The sequence below is a fragment of the Periophthalmus magnuspinnatus genome, chromosome 1 (assembly GCF_009829125.3).
Source record: "Periophthalmus magnuspinnatus isolate fPerMag1 chromosome 1, fPerMag1.2.pri, whole genome shotgun sequence".
In the NCBI taxonomy this organism is placed as follows: Eukaryota; Metazoa; Chordata; class Actinopteri; order Gobiiformes; family Gobiidae; genus Periophthalmus; species Periophthalmus magnuspinnatus.
In genome coordinates, this window is record NC_047126.1 from 7,583,522 (window position 1) to 7,605,339 (window position 21,818).

The following is a 21,818-nucleotide window of genomic DNA, read 5'->3' on the forward strand; positions in this document are numbered from 1 at the left end:
AGCACAGCGCTTTATAATTAGTCATATCCTGGCCTCAAGAGCTGCGTTTACCAGATATCAGTAGTGGGGTAAGACAAATTTTCAAATATTCTCAAATATATGGGAAAAATCTACAGATCAACAAACACAAATCTCATGTTCTGTTCCTGTTACTCAAGCTGTGACCTCGATTTTGCAAGGAACATGAATGTATTATCTATTTTCCTATTATTTTTTCCTCTGCCATTGTCTGCACTTTTCCCACCCAGGTATGTAATAATGTCCCATTGGGTCTTCATGGTATGTTGAATTTGTTATGCACCACAGACATTTTCTGAGATGACAGTTCTATTCTTTCAGACGGGAACAGGAGGGAGAATGGGACGTCATTTTAGACCAGACCTTTGTGCTTAGACTCATCATCAACATGAGATCTTGGCCAAAAGTGTTCAGCTCTGAATGGAATGAAATGGTGTGACACTGCAGGAATAACAATGTCAGAGTAATGTGTGCAATAATCAAAACTTATTTTTATCCAGGCAGGGGACTGAATATCCTTAAAGACATATTTTGCTCGTGTCTGCTCGATCGTTATAATCTATGACACTCGTGAATTATTATGTTTTAATTTGGACATTTGAAATCACAATATTGATCTAAAAAAATCTGCAAAATGGCGTTGAAAATAAGCGATTAAAGATTGCTCGAACATGCGCGAATGAGTCCAAATACAACTTTGGGTGAGTAAATGGTGAAGGGGAGACAGTTATAACATGGTTAAAAGCTGTGTCTATTTTACAGAATAGGTTCACTGTAGGTTCTGTGATGGTCGTCAATGTGTAAAATTGTGTCTTATGCTCTGACATCTGAGAATATGTCACAGGGAAAAGAAAAATCCATTCATTGAAGAACCTGCTGATTTAGAGTTACACATTTTTTAAAGAGGCTGTATAATTTTTGAGGTAACACTGGCCAGAGAACTGAAACTGCCCTGAGAGAAGCAACTACAACTACAACTGATGCCTAAATAAAGTGTAACCTGCTGTAATGTGTTTACAGCTGTTTGGGCTCATAATGTTTTTGAACATGTCATTTTCTAATGCCTTGCTCTTACCTCGGCCTAAATGGTTTTTGAAATACAATTTCAGAAATTGTATAACTTATAACGGACAATATTTACCAAAAATACCTTTTGATTTCAGTTTTCCTGGTGAGCAAACCCTTTCTCCTTTCTCTTTTAATGCTCTTTGATCCAAAACGGGGCAAACACTTAATTGAGTGTTTTTGGAGTAGACCTCTGAGAGATTATAAGTGGTCCCAGAGTTTACATCTGTGTGAACTTAATGACACTGAGCAGATCTCTCAGTGCAGGCCAGGGGTAGTGTTTGACACTCTTTGCTCACAAGAATGAGAAGTAAACCAAGTTCAAAAGGCAAAAGACGGGATGGCTATTATTAGCTACATGAAACGTCAAAATCAAAAGTGAAACTTATTAAAAAAATTGTTATTTTCAGTTAAATATGTTATGACTTAGCAGTTAATACCCCATAGAATTAAAGGAGGAGGATACCAGTGTCTTAAACACATCAGCTCTGGAGCAGGAGGTGGAGCAGGAGGTGGAGCAGGAGGTGGAGCAGGAGCTCCCTGACAAATGCCTCACATTCACGTCAGTGTCTTCTCACGTGTTTGTTTGTGCAGCTTGAATGTGCTTTCCTCCCAGTCCGAGCAGTTCCTCCCCCGCCTAACCTGTCTTTGTTTGCACTGGGCATCCTAATGAGCACGATTTGTGTTTAGTGTGATTACCGCGCTGCTTGGGTTTTGGAGAGCCCTTCCTGTTGAGCACGGTCCCACTGATTTCCCCCAGTGTGTGTACGTGAACACTGCAGACACATGGATATTAGGAGCCAGATCCTTTTTTAGAGCATCTGCCACGCTGTATCCAGCACCAAATCAATGATTGTTTCTTTAACAGCCTGACGCTATTGAGCCGCTCTGTTGTTAGGAATAGTGCCCTCGGGAACAAGTGACTGCTTTATCAATTAAACTCAACAGGCTAATAGAATTGAAACTGGATGTCTATTGTCTTACTGTGCCAAAGATCGCTTAAGCCAAAGTGATGTCCCACTTTGGAAATCCATGTTTAAGTAGTATAAATGAATGGTTTGTTGTCTGGATCTACTGGTCCCTATAATTGCATTGCTATATAGAAGTAATTGCATAGAGAAACAATTAAATTGCTCAGTGACAGATAATTAGTCAATGCATAGCTCTTATTAAAGTTTATGGTGAGTCACGTTATGTGGCTTTGCTGAGGCGTAACACAAAGGTTATTGCAAATGTGGACTTTTTTTTCATGGCTGAGCTTTACTCTATTGTGCAATGCAAGTTTATTTGTATAGCACAATTGATACACAAAGTAATTCAAAGTGTCATCATCATAATCATCATAAAATGAACATTAAAACAGAAGAGTGCAGAATAAAAACCTTTCAGTCATGTCCACAGTTAAACAGAACTGTTGTGAACCTGGATTTAAACATTGTCAAATTAGAGGCCTGTCTCACGTCTTCACAAAGATTGTTCCAGGTTTTAGCTGCATCGTATTAAACTTTACTGTATTATGTAGTTTTATTTTGCTCCATTTCACTGTGAAGCTGACACAGTATGTTGTGAAAATGACAGAAACAAAGGAGCTCTCTAATAATGTTAAACATCTAATGATTGTTGTAGTTGACGTTCCATCTTGTAGCAGTATTTCTATTGTTCTTTAACATGTTTTAACAAAATAAAGACTGATTTGGTGACATAAGGCTTCTAAATAGAGAATACTTATGAATAAAGTCTTATTGATGAAAATCTGAAAAAAATATATATATATTATTTTTAAGAATGTCTTATCATGCGTGTTTTGGAGTCCAGATAACAATACGATTATCACAAAACAACTACAATTATTTTTTATTGTCATCTGGTCTCGATTAGTTGTCATTGTTACTGTTAAAATGCCTTTTTTTTATGGTATGACATGAGCCTCTTGCCTGTTAAATCCAGAATGATATCTCTATGTAATTGTTGTCGATTGATATCAGTCTGATCCCCTCGTCCTGCGTTGGCGCTCAGGCCCAGTCAAAGGTGATCGTCCAATCAGATCTGTTTATTCAGAGACACGTGTGAAACGAACTAACGATTTACAAATAAAGTCACATTTCTGTCACCTCTTAGAGCTTCACTCATTGACTCTGCAAATACGTTTTTCAGTCCCGTGTGATTCCATAGATTTTATATGGTGGACTGTGTGTGTCCTCGATTCACAGGTGACCAGACTCATATCAGTGTTAAGTATTGAAAAAGTGTGCGTTCTGGATCCCGGGCAGATGAGCCGCAGTACTCTTCATCCTTCAGGCCTTCACTAAAAATAGTTCTCAGAGAAGCTAGTTTTAAGCACTAACTGAAAATAAAATACTTAATATAACATGTCCTTTTATGGTTTAGGTTCTAAAGAAAAGTAATGACATTTACCTTGTGAGAAAACCATCCTGCTGTTCTCTTCCGTTGTTTTGTTCTTAATTTGTGCCCACGCTCAATACTAATACACCACTTTGTATTATTTGGTCATGATAAAACAGAATGTTGTTCCGACCCTGAGCTCTAACCCTGATGCCTCACAGGTCGTCACTAAACACAAAACACACAACACTCCCTTTGACAGACTAGTACAATAACTGTGTGTATGTTTTATGAAAATGTATTTTACTGACGTCCGTGTAATGTGTTTGTGATTGCCATTAGGACAAAGTTACGTAATATTTTGCAGAGTTTATCTCCTGTATTCTCTCCTCTGAATGTTTAACTTACAGAATCACTTGACACGGGTCTTGTTTTGTGAGGCTGATGCTGCTGTCACTGAAGGTCAGCGCCATCGTTCAGGAAGCCATACTGTCCTTATATTAGACCGTAAAACTGAAACGAAAGCAAAATAAAGAAACCGCTATTTGTTCCCCCCGTGTCTGTCCAGTCCTGTCTGTTTACCACTCAATACAATGCTGCTTACATCCAGGCACGTCATTCTAGCGCTTTCACCACTTTGACTTTTACCTTAACTCGTGTCTTCGGAGACTCGAGTGTTTGGAACTTTTGCTTACAATCAATAAAACCAGTGTCACGGCCGCCGCCTCTCACTGTGGCCGATCGATGATGGTTGTCTCTATGATAATTCTTTCTTATTGCTTGTACTTTCTGAACTCTGATTGTGTGGTACACTCAGCCTAGAACAGCACGGTTTCGGGAAAAAATAGTAGTAGAAGTGATTGTGTTTAGATTTGCAGTTTATGTTTAGGATGAAGTCGTTTGTTCAGAGTGCAGAATAAAAAGCTTTCAGTCGTATGCACAGCTGAACAGAACCGTTTTGAGCCTGGATTTAAACATTGTCAAAGTCGAAACCTGTTTCACATCTTCAGGAACTGTTCCAGGTTTTAGCTGCATAAAACTATCGTAATATATCGTTTGATTTGCTACATACAAATCTTTCATTATGAAGCTGACACAGTGCTGTGAAAATGACAGGGGTTCATTTTCAGTGAGTTATTTCTGTTAAATAAACTCAAGAATAAAGGTTGGAATTTGGTGACTAAAGGCTTCTAAATAGAGAATATTGCAAATAACGTGTATTATTAATGAAAATCAGACAAATAAAAATAATAAATAATGTGTGTGTAATCCCTCAGTCGTCCAGGTCTGATCCACAGTAAAAGCTAAAAGTAAAATCTGTCAGCTGGACAAAAAGTTGTAGGAGTGAAGATGTTTCGCTGCTCATCCAAGCCGCTTCTTCAGTTCTGGTCAGATTACTGGTGGACACTGAAGAAGCGGCTTGGATGAGCAGCGAAACGTCTTCACTCCTACAACTTTTTGTCCAGATTTTACTTTTGGCTTTTACTATAAAGAAATAACTTTTCTTTTTTTTTTAATATATTTTGATTTAATAATGCATCTTGTTTTAACCACAGACTGTTTATATAAATGGACATAGCTAATGGAGATAGCCGCGTCCCAAATTGGAAGTGATCATGGGCGCACTTCTGGCTCCAATTCTCTTTACATTGAAAAACTGTTGCCCCTCTCTCTGTAACTGCTGCACTGAGCCTCGTCATTTTGGTCTTAAAATGTTCGTATTTAGCCGCTATGATAATTCTTACTTAGTGCTTGTACTTACTGAACTCTCTGATTATCTGTTACGCTCAGCACAGTTTTGGAAAATATAGTGGTAGATTTAGTCCTGAACATTGTGAAGCAGCAGCGTTCACATTTGAGAGAAGACTGAAATATGAACTGATGAATGAATACAAGACTCCCGTGTGTTTCAGAAAGATTTGTAGAGATTTAAAGTACTGACATTTTCCTGTTCAGTTAATAGATTGTGTAAAGAAGCTCCAGTCAAATGAAGCTCATCAGGGGAGAATTTGGAGCCGAGTTCTGACCCTGAGCATCATAGCAACCAAAGAGGGTCAATACAAACATTTTAAGACCAAAATGTCGAGGCTCACAGCAACATTTACAGACAGAGGCGTCAGTTTCTCAATGTAAAGTGAATTGGAGCCAATGGAGCCGGAAGCACGCCCCTGCTCACTTCCTATTTTGAACTTGGCGGCTAGCAAATTAGCTAAGTCCACTTATATATACAGTCTATGGTTCAGTTCAGGTCAGTATTTGTGGTTTATTGCTCTTGGTTAAGTGCGGTGCAATTTGTGACAGCGCTTGTGAAGCTTTTTAATCTTTGCAGGGAAACAAACGACACATTTACACACAAATGGATCATAACGTTTTGTAATTGTAATAATTGCGCCAACTCAAATAGCGTTTCAGAGTCAAGGAAAGTTCACCACATAAAGCAGTCATTCATGCTTTGCCCGGAGCGAAATGTACAGAGAGGTCACGTAAACTACATTCTCTCTAAATACATATAAGCAATGCATGTAAAAGTGGTCAACATCAGTCAAGCAAAGCTGCAATGACGTGCTTTATGTAGAGAGACTTTCATTTGAATGAGATAAAGACTTTTACGCCGCTCTCAGCTGGATCTCACACAGTATGATTAAAAAAGCCCTAATAAATGTCACATTGTTTACGTTTTACAGAAGCGTTTTATTGCTGCTCGCTTCAGTTTTGCTGTCCACAGGCAGCAGCGTCGCCTCTTACAGTGTTCTCCTATAATTGAATTGCCATTAACTGCCACACAGCCAATCAGCCTGTCTTTGTGGTGACGTCGGAAAATACTTTGCAAACTGCTCGGCCATAAATACTATGAACAAATGCTGCTATGTAGGCAGAGACTCGAAAAACTTTTTGGCCCACTTGAGTCTATTTTAAGTACTTGGTCTCATTAAAGGTCACTTTGAATAAAATTCTTACCTGACGTGTTCATTAACAGCTCATTTTGCCTCAGTATGATTGCATAAAACACTGATTATGAATCATAGAGCTGGAGCCTATAGTAGGACCGTGAGCGCCCCCTTGAGGGCCTTGAAAATAATGTAATGCCTGTAATATGTGAAAAATCCTCAGAAAACTTTGCACAGAAACTCAGACCTCAAGGTGAAGCAGGTTGAGCCCGACATCCGTCCTCATAAACTCATGGACTGGTGCATTTAGTGATGAAACACACTGTGCTGTACTTTCTGCAGTAATACAGTCACTCACTGTTTCTAAGTATACACTTTTAAACTACAGTGCTTTCATTAAAACTTTATTACACACAACATATAATACTTAAAGGTTGCTTTCCCTAGAATGTTCCACAGTATGGCATTAAAGTTCCCATCTTGCATTTATTCAATTACAGGAGTTTGCATTGATTAAAAATACTTTGAAACACATGTTACTGTGTAGGTTTGCCTTTTCTTATTGTTATAGTGAATATTTCTCCATGGAGACGAGCAGGTGGCGGACCATCCACCAGACAAACAAACAAACTGGACAGATCCTGTGTATGCACAATGTAATCTTACAGCATTATGACCATTTCACCTTATATCAAACAGTTTACTTCTGAATCTTCATCTAAGGTGCTTTTCTGACACATGACATTTAGTTGTTTTTGTTTGTTTTTTTTGTCATTTCTGTATTTAAGCGGACAGAATTAAAGCTCTTATATTATCAATATTGATAAGCCATGTTCTAATGTTGTTTCCTCATCAATAACAGACCTGGAGTTGTTTTTTTGTTTCGTTCACACATGTTTAATACCTGGACCTTACACAATAACACACATAATAAACTTACAGTCCTGGATGTGATGCACGGTAAAAGCCTGGAGATGCTCCTGTTGACGCTGAAAACTTACAACTCCAACCTACTTTTGAGTGTCGTGTAAAGATGATTCCTGCTGTTACTGCTTTGGTGTAAATTGGGGGTTAATTTGTCTCCATCTCCAAAGCTCAAGATGCTCTTTTCCACCTTGTGATGTCATGAAGAGGTAATTAAGTTAACAGCTCCTTTTACCTTTTGTTCAGTACAGATCGGCAATTCCAGAGCTGAAATCATCCAAATGATTCTAGTGAAGGTGTGTGGAGTGTTTTCCATTTGAGAGAAGAGCTAAATATACAGGGTTTGTGTGTTAAACATGTGAATGAAACAAAACACAACTCCAGGTCTGTTTGTGATGAGGAAATACAACATAGATCAGAAAATAACGCAATGTGGGCCCTTTAATACACATATTTGCAAAGGTTTTTTTGGTTTGTTTTTTTTTGTTTGTTTTTTTAGATATATTCATTCAAGGACTTCACTTATAAACCATCAGAATCTGTCCTTGGGCTTTGTGACACGTTGGCTTATTAACGAGAATAAAAGGCTCTCAGTATTAGTTTCCTGAACACGAAAGGTAGATTTTTTTCATCTGTAAGTTTATTTTATTATTACTATCATCATTATTATTATTGAAGTGTAGATGACAGATGTGTTCTCTGCTCTTCTTCTGTCAGGACTATCGGAGAGCAGTAACATAGACAGCACCTAGTGGCGTTACGTGAGAATACAACAAAGGCGGTTCAGCCAATTTAACGACACATTGGGACTTTAAACCAAACATACTGTCAGATTTCTTCCTCGTAAGTATGAACTCTGCCCAAACCATCAAAGGATTAACTGTTGACGTTTTGATTAAAAATGATTGATGATTAGAAATGATTGAATCTTCATTAAAATTCAACTAACAGCACAGCCCTAGCTCTACGTATAGAATATAATCAAAATATAGGCCTGAAGTAGCATAAACTCTTGGCGGGGCGTAATCCCGTGTTGTCTTTAGTCTTTGCCGGCGTCTGTTTGGTGAACGTGCCGAGGTGCGCGCGTGGCATTAGAAGCTGAGTATATGCGCGGTGTTGGGTGGAAGGGTGGGTCTAGGCGGAGGGATATGTAGTGATAAGCTCGTGTCCCTCTGGAGGTCTCATTCTGGCTCGGGCGTGGCTCTCGCAGTACAGCTGGCCCTCCACGAAGAAATAGCCCTTCTGTTTGAGGTTCATGTCGCAGTCGGAGCAGACGAAGCATCCCGGGTGGCGGTATTTGTCTCGTGCTTTCACCACTGTCCCACTGGAAGGAAAGGAAAACATGGAATTTCATTAGTTAATCATGGAAGTTATGGATTATTATGGTTTGAAAAAGTTGTTGATAAGGTAAAGGTTAAGTGGACTGGACCCGTAAACCCCGGGGAATTGTTTTCCAGATTTGTGCTAAAGAAATTCTTCACGTCCTGCCAATTTATTTCGTTGACTTAAAAAGGAGTTTGGCAAAAGCTCTCAAAACTATTACGTATCTCTATGTATCCGACCTGCACTCACAAGCAGGGAAGTCAACAGAGAAGGATAAAGGGGTCTGTTTTCCTGGGCCCAGAATTGGAACATCTGTCTATTAATTAATATTATAAGGGGCCCGTATAAACCTTCTGCTCCAAATTTGTGCCTCACGAGACCACATCTGCACGACAACAACTATTTTTGCAGAATAAAAGCACTGGGAAACAATGTATTTATATAAAAAAGGATTAAACTAGTGAATCTGCATTTTTACATATTAATAGCAAACCTTCAGCTAAATCCCTCGCTTCTTCTTCCTGCTGTTGTCTCTTATAAATCCCTATAATGTAGACAAAATGATTAGTTGACTGTACGCATTTGGCTGGGCTAAGACTCCATCGACCCAATAATCGACTTAAAGACTTAAGTGCTGCAGCCCTACGAGGCAGAGGTGGGTCGTTGTACTTCTTTGAGCGGTTTAATATATATTTACAGTGTTATGGTGCTATTAATTAACTGTTTTGGTTGGTCTTCTCACTGTGAATTCTACAGGTGACAGAATCTTTATGTTGACAATATGAAATGATTGGACCAGTGCATCAGATACTAGAGTTACAGAGTTTGTTTTGTGTCTATTCTTTGAAAATATCAGATTGTGCTTTATGCTATGATTTATCCTTCCAGTTCAGCCTAAAATACTACATTGAATATTATGTCCAGACCATAAACTGTATAAAAAAGTGGACTAAAGGAAAGCTCATTGAGGTTAACAGTTATAGAGGCGATTTTGGAGCTACGTTGCATATTAGAAATTCTGACCCCGAGTATCAGAACAACCAAAGAGTCGATCCAGAGCAAGCACTTAGCAACGCTGTCAATCAAACCTGTTGCTAAGGCCAGCGGGAGCGAACTCGGAGAAAGAAGACGCCTGATTTGTCTGTTATTAATGTTCATATCTTGCTTTACAGACATAATAGCTGTCACAGTTCTGCCGGTTTACTTGTTTATCCCCAGTCCAGCTTCATTTCCCAGCCTGTTCCAGTCGTTTGCTGCCTCCCTGTTTTCCCCACACCTGAGACACGCAGGCTCTGTATTTCAAATAAACCTGATGTATTCAACAAGACAAGGAGACTGACTGTGTTTTTTGTGTTGCGCGTGAGTCCTGAGTTACTACCTGCGTGACAATAGTGAAATAAAAACACCAGGATCATGTAGAGTGGGTTAATATGAACATTTTAAGGCCAAAATGACGAGTCTGGCATCAGCAATTATGGAGAGGGGCAACAGTTTTCCAACGTAAAGTGAATTGGAGCGAGTCAATAGAGCCAGAGGCGCGCCCATGATCACGTCATATTTGGAACGTGGCGGCTAGCAGGTTAGCAATGTCCATTTATATATACAGTCTATGGTCCAGACAGTTACTTGTATCATTACTTTTGCTTGAGTAACAGTTCTCACATTACTTTTTTACTTTTACTTGAATAGATTTTCCCTCCCAAAGGCTTTTGACAGGACAGTTGAAGCGTGAAATGGGAATCAAGAGGGTAGAAACATTCAGCTACGGGTCAAGAATGGAAAGTGACCCCACGACGCTGAAATGGTAACATACACATATATGAAATGCCTAAAAATAAGTATGCAAATAACGATTATTATTAAATCCTTTTCCCACAAAGTCAGACCGCCCTCTTCCTCTTCCCCTCCCCGTAGCCCGCGCGCTGACTGCATCTATATTTACATACACTATGCCGTTGCCGCACTTGTCACAGACAGGTAGCTTCTGGAGGTTCCCCGTGGGCGCGTGGGGTTTGGTGGTTGGCGCCTTTACACTACGGGTCACGATCGGCCGGGTACCTAGAACACAAAAGAGAAAATGAATAAATAGTTTGAATAATTCAGAAAGTGAAGGGCGCTTGATGAAAAACACAGCTCCCTCCATGTCGAGATCAGTCCATGTCTCTTGAATGAAAATAAGCCGGTTCTTTTGTGCATTAAATGATTTGCCTCTCCATCAGGGAACACTTGGCTGATCAGGAGGGAGGCTGAAACAAAGAACTTGGAGTGGGGCATATTAAATGGCACTTGAATGAAGGACTGGTTGTCATGATGTCAGTTTCCCTGTCCTCCCGTGCTCTCTCCCCCTCCCCTACCTGTGTGTCTGGAGCTGGGTGGAGTGCCTGACTCCTCCCGTGCACACCTGGGGTGCATCAGCCTAATCACCACCACCTGCTGCTGAGTACAAGAAGGCTTGGCAGTCTACACTCGGTGCCAGACCGTCCGCGTGTAAAACATTCCTGCCTCCACTCGCCCAGCTCCTGCCGTCACGTTCCAGTCCCGGTATCGTCTCCTGCTCGTCTCGTCTCCGGCTCGTCTCGTCTCCTGCTCGTCTCGTCTCCTGCTCGTCTCGTCTCCTGCTCGTCTCGTCTCCTGTCCGGTCCTGGTCTCTGGTTTGTCACCCGCTCCCCGCTCTGGTCTTCGTCTGCTCCGCCCGCCCTGGTACCGCACCTGCTTCTATCCCCGTCCTGGTCCTGTCCTGCCCGCCTCTACCTGCACCGCACCCGCCTGACCCGTCTCCCGCTCCCCGGTTCCTGTACCTGCTCTTGTGACCTGTTTAAAGACTGCATTTTCACCGCTGTAAATAAACACTGTTAAAACTGCTCTGGTCTGCATCCTTTGGTCCTATCCGCACCGTTACGACAGAACGGTCTGGCCACTATGGACCAAGCAGGCTCAGATCCGGACCAGACGCGCCGCCTCACGCACTCTCACCCCGAGGCGGTGCTGGGTCAGCATGAACAATCCATTCGGACTCTATTGGAGCTAAATCAGACATTGTCCCAGCAGGTGGCACAGCTTAACCACCAGGTGGCCGCGCTCCTCGTCACCCCGCCTGCTGCAGCCGGAGCGCCGCCACGCCTCCCGGAGCCGAGAGGCACGGATCCGGAGCCGTATGCTGGACAACCTCACCTCTGTCGCGGATTCCTGTTCCAGTGCGAGTTCATGTTCCAGCAATGCCCTTCTCGTTTCAGCTCGGGGGCCACCAAGATCCGATATATATGTGGATTACTCCGGGGCAGAGCTCTCCAGTGGGCAGAGGCGCGCCTAATGAAGACGTCTGTGGATAGCCTGGATTTTAATGAATTTGTGTCCACGTTTAAGCTGGTGTTTGACCACCCGCACTACCAGGACAATGCTGCCTCCCGGTTATTGACTCTCAGCCAGGGCTCCAGGACGGTAGCGGATTATTCCATTGAATTCTGGACACATGCGGCGGAGCTGGACTGGACGGACAGCGCGCTGCGGGCTGTGTTTGTGCGGGGCCTGAACGAGACTTTGAAAGATGAATTGGTTTCCCGGGACGAACCCCCCGACCTGCGGACCCTCATCTCCCTCACTCACCGTATAGACAACCGCCTACGGGCTCGTCGCCGAGAGAGACGCCGGTCACCGGTCCCGCCGGAGCCACGCGCTGCCCCGCCCCCGCCGGATGAGCCCATGCAACTCGACAGGACCCTTGTGTCGGCCGAGGAGCGTCAACGGAGGCGTCGTCTGGCCGGGGCTTGCCTCTACTGCGGTGAGCGCGGACATTATGTGGTCACTTGCCCAGTTCGGCCAAAAGGGGGGGCCCACCAGTAGCACTGGGAGTACTGGTGGGCGAGCAACACATCCTGGACTCTTCTAATAGACTGCGGCTCAGCGCCACCCTGTGCGTTCGCACAGAGACCTTATGCGTTTCCGCCCTTATCGACTCCGGGGCTGAGAGGGACTTTATTGATGCCCAAGTCGCGGAGCAGCTCGGGGTCTACCTGGAGCCCCTCGAACGCCCCTTAAATGCCCAGGGGCTCAATGGACGTTTTCTGGGGCACATCACTCACATCACAGAACCTGTCACCGTGATACTGTCCGGCAACCACCAAGAGAACCGTCAGTTTCATGTCCTGTCCTCCTCCGCTTCTCCTCTGGTCCTTGGTTACCCCTGGCTACGCGCCCACAACCCTGTTTTCGATTGGGCCAGGGGCGGAGTTTCGGGCTGGAGTCCCGATTGCCACGCCAAGTGCCTTCGGTCCGCCCTCCCTCCGGCCGGGAGGTCCGTTCCTGTCGCTGATCCGTCCCCAGACACCCCCAATCTGTCCTCGGTGCCTGCTGAATATCACGACCTGGGGGAGGTTTTTAGCAAGAGCAAGGCCCTCTCTTTACCGCCCCACCGTCCATATGACTGCGCCATTGACCTCCTGCCGGGTGCCCCACTACCATCTAGCAGGCTATATAACCTGTCTAAACCTGAACGCGAGTCAATGGAGGACTATATCCGTGGGTCCCTGGCTGCCGGAATCATCCGCCCGTCCACTTCACCCGTGGGAGCGGGGTTCTTCTTTGTGGCTAAGAAGGACAAATCCCTGCGGCCTTGCATTGATTACCGGGGTCTGAACAATATAACTGTAAAGAATAAATACCCGCTTCCCTTACTGGACTCGGCATTTACGCCCCTCCACGGTGCGACCATCTTCTCAAAGTTGGATTTGCGGAATGCGTACCACCTGGTGCGCATCAGGGAGGGAGACGAATGGAAGACGGCCTTCAAGACACCCCTGGGACATTTCGAATACTTGGTTATGCCCTTCGGTCTCACCAACGCCCCTGCCGTATTCCAAGCCCTCATCAACGATGTGCTCCGTGATTTCCTTAACCGATTCGTCTTTGTTTACTTGGATGACATCTTGATTTTCTCGCGGTCCCCCCAGGAGCATCATCAGCACGTTCGCCAGGTTCTCCAGCGCCTCCTCGAGAATAAACTGTTCGTGAAAGCTGAGAAATGCGAGTTTCACGCAGAGGAGGTCAGCTTTTTGGGCTTCATTGTGGGGCGGGGCCAAGTAAGAGCTGACCCTGAAAAGATCCAGGCTGTCACTGAGTGGCCCGTTCCTACCAGCCGGAGACAGCTCCAGAGATTTATCGGCTTTGCCAATTTTTATAGACGTTTCATCCGGGATTTTAGTAGGGTTATCTCGCCCTTAACCAAACTCACCTCTCCTGCCTTGCCGTTTGCCTGGTCTCCTGAGGCGCAGACAGCCTTCGAGAAGCTTAAGAGACTATTTACCTCCGCTCCCATCCTGCACCAGCCCGACCCTTCACGGCAATTCATCGTGGAGGTCGACGCCTCCGACTCGGGAGTGGGGGCCGTGCTTTCGCAGAGGTTCGACCCCCACAACCGCCTCTGTCCCTGCGCCTTCTTTTCCCGGCGATTGTCCTCGGCCGAGGTCAATTATGACGTGGGGGATCGGGAGCTCCTTGCCGTAAAGCTGGCCTTGGAGGAGTGGCGCCACTGGCTCGAAGGGGCGGAGCAACCATTCATCGTCTGGACCGACCATAAAAACTTGGAGTACATCCAGTCCGCCAGGCGCCTCAATCCCCGTCAAGCTCGTTGGTCCCTCTTCTTCAGCCGCTTCAACTTTCTCCTCACCTACCGCCCCGGATCTCGGAACGTCAAACCCGATGCCCTCTCCCGCCAGTTCGCCCTGGAGGATAGCCCGGTCACCGCAGAAACAATTATTCCCTCCTCGTGTGTGGTGGCCGCGGTCCATTGGGATATCGAGGACACCGTCCGAGAGGCCCAGACCAACGACCCCGACCCAGGTAACGGCCCTCCAGGTAAACTGTTTGTTCCCGATTCTGTCCGGTCTCAGGTGCTCCAGTGGGTCCATGCCTCCCGTTTCGCCTGCCATCCTGGTGCCGGTCGCTCTCTCTCCCTCCTCAGGAGACGCTTCTGGTGGCCCACGATGGACACAGACACCCGGGCTTATGTCGCCGCCTGCCAGGTATGTGCTCGGGCCAAGGCCTCCCACTCACCCCCTTCTGGTCTCTTGCATCCTCTCCCAGTTCCTCGTCGCCCTTGGTCCCACATCGCCTTGGACTTCGTGACGGGCCTTCCCCCTTCCCAGGGGAACACGGTGGTTCTCACCATTGTGGACCGCTTCTCCAAGGCCGCCCATTTCGTTGCCCTGCCTAAGCTCCCCACAGCCAAAGAAACTGCCGACCAGCTGACCAGTCATGTCTTCCGACTCCACGGCATCCCGGTGGACATCGTGTCCGACAGAGGGACCCAATTCACCTCTCAGGTATGGCGGTCTTTCTGCGACGGTTTGGGGGCCACGGTTAGCCTCACGTCCGGGTTCCATCCACAATCTAATGGGCAGACGGAGCGGGCCAACCAAGACCTGGAGTCGGCCCTACGGTGCACAGCCTCCGCCAACCCCGCGACCTGGAGTACTCACCTGCCCTGGATAGAGTATGCTCACAACTCCCTCGTGAGTTCCGCCACTGGTATGTCCCCCTTCGAGGCATCGCTGGGATATCAACCCCCTCTCTTTCCCACGGAGGAGAGGGACCTCGCCGTCCCGTCTGTTCAGCGCCATCTCCAGCGCTGTCGCCGGATCTGGAAGAAGGCCAGGGCGGCCCTTCTTCGGGCGGGAGCGCGCACTAAGGCGACGGCCGATCGCCACCGTGTCCCGGCGCCCGTATACCAACCTGGCCAGATGGTTTGGCTCTCCGCCAAGACGGTCCCGCTGAAGACGGACTCCCGTAAGCTGTCCCCCCGATTCCTGGGACCGTTTAAGATCATGAGGATCATAAATCCATCGGCGGTGCGCCTCCAGTTACCCCCGTCTCTCCGGATTCATCCGACCTTTCACGTCTCCCAGGTTAAACCAGTCCGGACCAGCGACCTGTGCCCTCCGGCCGATCCCCCACCGCCCGCCCGAGTCATTGACGGCCACCCGGCGTTCACCGTCCGCCGCCTGATTGACGTTCGTCGCCGTGGTAGGGGCCTCCAGTACCTCGTCGATTGGGAGGGTTACGGTCCGGAGGAGCGATCCTGGGTGCCCAGGGCACGCATTCTGGACCCCGACATGGTGAGAGACTTCCACCGCGCTCATCCTGACAAGCCTGGGGGTCCACCAGGAGGTGGACCTTAGGGGGGGGGTACTGTCATGATGTCAGTTTCCCTGTCCTCCCGTGCTCTCTCCCCCTCCCCTACCTGTGTGTCTGGAGCTGGGTGGAGTGCCTGACTCCTCCCGTGCACACCTGGGGTGCATCAGCCTAATCACCACCACCTGCTGCTGAGTACAAGAAGGCTTGGCAGTCTACACTCGGTGCCAGACCGTCCGCGTGTAAAACATTCCTGCCTCCACTCGCCCAGCTCCTGCCGTCACGTTCCAGTCCCGGTATCGTCTCCTGCTCGTCTCGTCTCCGGCTCGTCTCGTCTCCTGCTCGTCTCGTCTCCTGCTCGTCTCGTCTCCTGCTCGTCTCGTCTCCTGTCCGGTCCTGGTCTCTGGTTTGTCACCCGCTCCCCGCTCTGGTCTTCGTCTGCTCCGCCCGCCCTGGTACCGCACCTGCTTCTATCCCCGTCCTGGTCCTGTCCTGCCCGCCTCTACCTGCACCGCACCCGCCTGACCCGTCTCCCGCTCCCCGGTTCCTGTACCTGCTCTTGTGACCTGTTTAAAGACTGCATTTTCACCGCTGTAAATAAACACTGTTAAAACTGCTCTGGTCTGCATCCTTTGGTCCTATCCGCACCGTTACGACACTGGTTTGATACGAGAAAATGTGTTTTACTGCGGTTATTAGTCTAGCATAAATTATTGTTGGTGTTAAGGGTCTTGCAATATTGTTTTAATAAATGCCTCGAATGGTCTGCTTTGTTTTTGAGGAGAGACTCACACTGATTCAGGATTTAATCAGAAAATGTGTTGAAAAAGGTACTTTATGAAACGTTTTAGAAGATCCGCCTTCCGGTTTGTGTTGGAGATGTTATTGCTTTGCCTGCAATGTTCGACAGTATGGCACTAAACGTATTTATTGCATTACCCATTGTTGTAAAGCTACCAAAATACCTTAAATAAGATGATGATGATGCATTCTTACTGTGAGCGGAGTGGCCTGTCATTTATAAACCTTACGTACGGTCAAAAATGTTCCATAAATGTGTAATCTGTGAAAAGACTTGACGCAGGAATGAGCAGTCCAATCCAAAAACTAGAAACTTTGCCCGTTTTGGCCTTCAGAGACGAGGCAGAAGGTGATGTGTGCTCAGAGACAAGTGCATTAGTTTGAGGAAGTTTGTGTTTACTCCGAGCGTACGCTGTAAAAGATGAATTAATCAGCTTTAAACAATGTAAATGTGCTTGGGCGAGCTGATGAAGCACATGCTCATCTGTCGTCCCTCAGGATAAATATGCAATCACACGACAAATGTTACGAAATATACAAGTGGAGAGACACAAATGCATTATATACAGTCAGTGCAATCTGTGTTTCCATTTTAAAAAGAGGGAGATCTGGAAATGCCTCAGACAAAGGGTTCCACTTCAGTAGCTTATATTTCTGCAGGATAGCGCAGACTTTTAAAATTGAGTTGTGAATCTATGTGTAGTCCAAGATATTTGAATCCTGTGACGACCTGTGATCTTTGTCCTGCCGTGGAGATGTTTTGCATGGAAAGTGTTTTTTTTGCGTTTAACAAGTTTTGAAGATATCAAGTTTGAAAACAGGATTTTGCTGCAATGTCTTCAGCTGTTTTCCCTTGTCAGAAAATAACAGTCATCAGTGCACATCAGGTGTCACAGTTTTCACAGACCAAAAGCAGATCGTGAACGTAGAAACTGAAGAAAACCAGCCCAGTTATGCAACGGCTGATCATGGTACAGCAGGAGCACTGTGAGTATGGACTTTGAATCAGAAGTGACGGGTAAGAGTTAAGAGACTTCAGGAGTTTTTACAACAAAACTGAATGTTTCCAAGGTCTAGGAAAACTGCTCCCTGTACCTCCCCTTTTCTTGGATGATGACTTTTTCCAAGAAATAGCATATTGGCGTTTCAGGGAATCCGAATCATTGGACGCAGTGGGTAAGATGTGTAATTTAGGTGATTGGGAATTTGTTTGGCCAACAGTTTTTCCAGATACTTTAGACAATTAGATGTTAGATGAGGGTTGCACCTTTAAAAAATAGGAATGACATTTGCACATCCATGATTAGGGGAATTTGCCTGGACTGAGTGACATTGATTGTACCAGCTATTTAAAGAGACATCTGCCATGGAAACAGGACGTGGGTTTAGTGGGGGTTCGTCTGACACAGTTGTGGCTTTGCTGATGGCACCTTGTCGTCTGCTGGAACACTCTTGGCTTTGGTTGTAAATGAGTTAATAAAGTGAGCATGAAGAGGTGGTGCACGTGTAATGGGTTCTGCATGAGCTCATTATTTGTAGGTGAACAGTGCTGTGGGTGAGTGACTTTTACCTGTTACCTCATTGATCCGTGCTCACGTAGCTTTAGCGTTACAAGGACAGTTTTTATTCAGTGTTATGAAAAAAATGCGCTTTAGCTTTTGTCAGTTCTCAGTTGTGACTTTATTCCACAGCAGTATAAATATCAGTAGTTAGTTTGGACTTGTTCGCAGTTTTAAGAGCAGTGTCTCTGTGTTTCACTTATTGTTTTATATTGTCATTGATTCACAGGTTATGGGACTTTTTGCTCTTTCTTTTAATCTCGTGAACTCCATGTTTTTCTTCTATGGACAACAAACAGATTTGAAGTCGTTGTAATCCTTTTTGGGCGATTGATAAAGCTAAGATGAATTTGGCTGATAGAACTATTTGTGATTCATCTTGGACCTTTTTACGTCTGAATTAAGTGCAAGTCATCCATTATATGTTTCCACCAAGATCCTCCTCAAATTAAAATCACCCATTGTTATTACCTTCTATTTAAAATCACACAGCTTTAAAATGTTCTTAAACGTATCATATGGTCTGCGATTGCTGATGGCAGTTGATATATGAGTATTATTGACAATGACATCTGGGGAGAGAGGACCATATTTAACCCCATGCTTTCTAAATGGTTTGGATTTACCAAAATATGAAAAGTACCGTCCAGTAAGTTTCCTCTAATTCCTCTAATAACTTCAACAATTGTATCAGAATATTATTTAGGACTGCCATGTTAATCAACTGAGTCTTTAATATCCCAATCCGTATGAATGAAATAAACAAATAAACTAAACAAATCTACGTCCTGATGTTTTAGATTTCCTGTGCTTGAGAGAGCATTTACCATCACTGTCAACAAACTCCTGCAGAGCTCGAAATGAACCGGACTGTCTGGGCTCCAGCGGCTCCTCGTGGTCCTGCTGCAACATGCGATACACGTCTGAGTCTTCAATACTGGTCAGGGTCCGTGGGCTGCACACACAAACCACAACATGTCAAAGTACAACATACAGATATATGTATGATTGTTTTAGAGTACACAGGAGCCTGAGAGCTGAGGAGAAAAGACATGACGCTGGAGTTTTATTTACCATCAGCATCCGGAGACATGAACCCTCCGCACCTTATAACACTGTTGTCCTTTCCAGTCTCGTACAGTCCAGTTTGGCTATGCTTCTGTTGTAGGGAGTATTATACCTCTGATGACGCCAGATAAGATAACACAGACTGAGCTGGCAGTGAGAGCCCTCAGTACTCGGCCTGTCATGATAAATACTACAATGACATATCGTTCAATACATGATAAATTGAACCATTTTTTCTTTGCGCTAATGGGGAATCTTTTGTTATTTTTGTGTGCTACGATAAGGTTTGAGCTGTAGAAGGATGAATAAATAACTTCTACGAATAATTACAGACAAACTAAATATAAAGGGTTTTCATTTTCTATTTATTTATTGCAGCTCATGATTATAATGATCTATTGTAAATAATTTTTTTGTATAATTGATTAGATTCAATTTTATAATTTATTGTCTATATATTTTTTTTTTTTTGCAATATATCGCTCTTCAAAATGTGTTATCATGACAGAACTACTCACAGCACAGAAATGGAATATGTCTAATACTGATGTAGACTTTATTTGAACAAAAAAGCTGAATTTCAACTCTCTTAAAGTGGATATTTTGTCCCTGTGTCTGATCTACAGTTATTATCTATGTCCCCCATGGATCATTATGTTATAATTTGCACATTTTAAATCACAATATCCAACTAAAATAATAAAAGAAATAAGGCCACTGACTTCCACAAGTCCCAACGCGAGCTGATGTCACCACAAACGTCATCACAATAAAGAGCCATAGAGCTGACGGCCCCTCGTATGGACAGCTGCACATCACACTACTACTTGTATCAAAATGACTACGCAACTTTTCTGAATCCTATGAGTATCATGGATTAAGAAAATAAAACTGTAGAAAGACCTGCGTACATCACAGTGGGCGTGGACCGGTGGAGGTGAAAACGGGGATTGATTGGCAAAATGGCATCTTGAAAATTATTGAAGATTGAAGATTGAAGATTGAAGATTAAAGATTAAAGATTAAAGATTACTCAAGAATGCACGAATCAATCCAAACATAATTTTGAGAGAGTAAATGAAAAGTCCATTTTGGAGAATTAGGTCTGCTTTAAAGGCACAGTATGGAGCTTTTCCTCCTGCTTGTTTCCATGAAAGTCTTTCTATTTGTCTTTTTGGGGGTTTTCTTTTGTATTCTAGTAACAATATTCCAATGATATTGTGGCGATTTATTGCTATATTTCCCACCTCTAATAAGAGCGATGCTATTTAAAGATGCACCTGCTGGTTTCCAGGGAGGTGTTACTGCTTTGCCTGGAATATTGTAAATATAGATTTAAACTTTTCTAACTTGCATTTATTCATTTACAGGCGCTCCTCTCCACAGATCTGACCTGTGACTTGGCTCAGATGGCATTACCTGTATGTTTCCATAAAGATTGATAAGTTTAATGCCATACTGTGGAAGATTCTAGACAAAGTAATAATATTTCCATGGAGACAACCAGGTGGTGAATCCTCCATCAGAAAAGTTACTGTTGCAGAAAGACTTGATCAAAGTAATGTTGAAAATGAGGATTGTTAAACCTATTTCAGCACATTTTCACACAAAAAACTATTACATTACATAATGACTTTATGAGCACAGCTTATTTGCATATTGACATATATAAATGTCACATTCTTGGGTCCACTTTGGCTCCACTGACTCTGGCTCACTTTCTATTGAAAAACTGTCACCCCTCTCTCTGTAACTGCTGCTGTCAGACTCGTGTCTATAAATCAAGATATGAACATTAAAAACAGACAGTTCAGACAGCTTCTTTCTCTGAGGTCGTTCCTGCTAGTGTTAGCAACAGATTTGATTTACAGCGTTGCTAAGTGCCCGCTCTCAGCAGTGCTCAACAGAAGGGGCGCTACCTTCATCAGCCTCGTTCCAGATTGGCTCTTTGGTTGCTATGATACTTTTCAGTCGGAATTGCAAATATGAAACTGGGCTCCAGATTAGCTGCTATAATTGCTAACCTCAATTAGCTTCATCTGTCTGGAGCCGAATGAGTGACGTCACATTCACTGAGTCCACTTCTTTGTACAGTCTATGGTGAGTACCTGACTTGTCTGGGGGGCACGAGCCCCCGGATCTGGCCCTCCATGGCGTCCTGGATGTTTCCTGAGGAGTAGAGGCCGATGGGGGTGTTGTAGGACGTACTGACCACCTGGCGCTTGTCGTCGATGTTTGCTGCTGCTATGAACGGCTGTGCTTTCCGGTTGTGTGCTGTTCCAATAGGTTTGTATTCCTGTTCAAATAACCATCAAGAATCCTGTTTTATCAACCAGGACAAGATACAGAAATCTGACTTAAAATTGAACATAAGTTATCTGTCAATTCAGTATCCAATCTCAAATCATAGCTGTTTGTGGTCCTTGGGCAAGACACTTAACCCACATCACCTATTTCAGACAATCATGTGTGGAAGAAAACTTATGAAATTCAGGTAATATATGTGGTCTTTTGGGTAATTACATGTTAAAACACAGAAAAACATAAACATTCCAACTATAACACACTTGACGTTCATGATATATCTTCACACCTGACAAGCCTCTTAAAGCAGCACTTTGATACACGCTGCATCATCCTGTCCAACCATCACTCACACACACAGACTGTATAAAGACGTGGACTAAGTGAGCGTGACGTCACC

The 21,818-nt window shown here is 44.5% G+C and overlaps 1 protein-coding gene across 1 annotated transcript in view; it reads right to left on the reverse strand.

Moving 5' to 3' along the window:
* Positions 1–6,684: 6,684 nt before the first annotated feature.
* LOC117372643 (PDZ and LIM domain protein 3-like) overlaps positions 6,685–21,818 on the reverse strand; it is a 32,687-nt gene continuing 17,553 nt past the window's right edge. Inside the window, exons 4-7 of the mRNA XM_033968469.2 lie at positions 21,223–21,410; positions 18,874–19,001; positions 10,508–10,619; positions 6,685–8,562 (exon numbers count right to left, since the gene is read on the reverse strand). Of these exons, the coding sequence (XP_033824360.1) occupies positions 8,373–8,562; positions 10,508–10,619; positions 18,874–19,001; positions 21,223–21,410 (618 nt within the window). The 3' untranslated portion in view covers positions 6,685–8,372. The remainder of the gene's footprint in view (positions 8,563–10,507; positions 10,620–18,873; positions 19,002–21,222; positions 21,411–21,818) is intronic.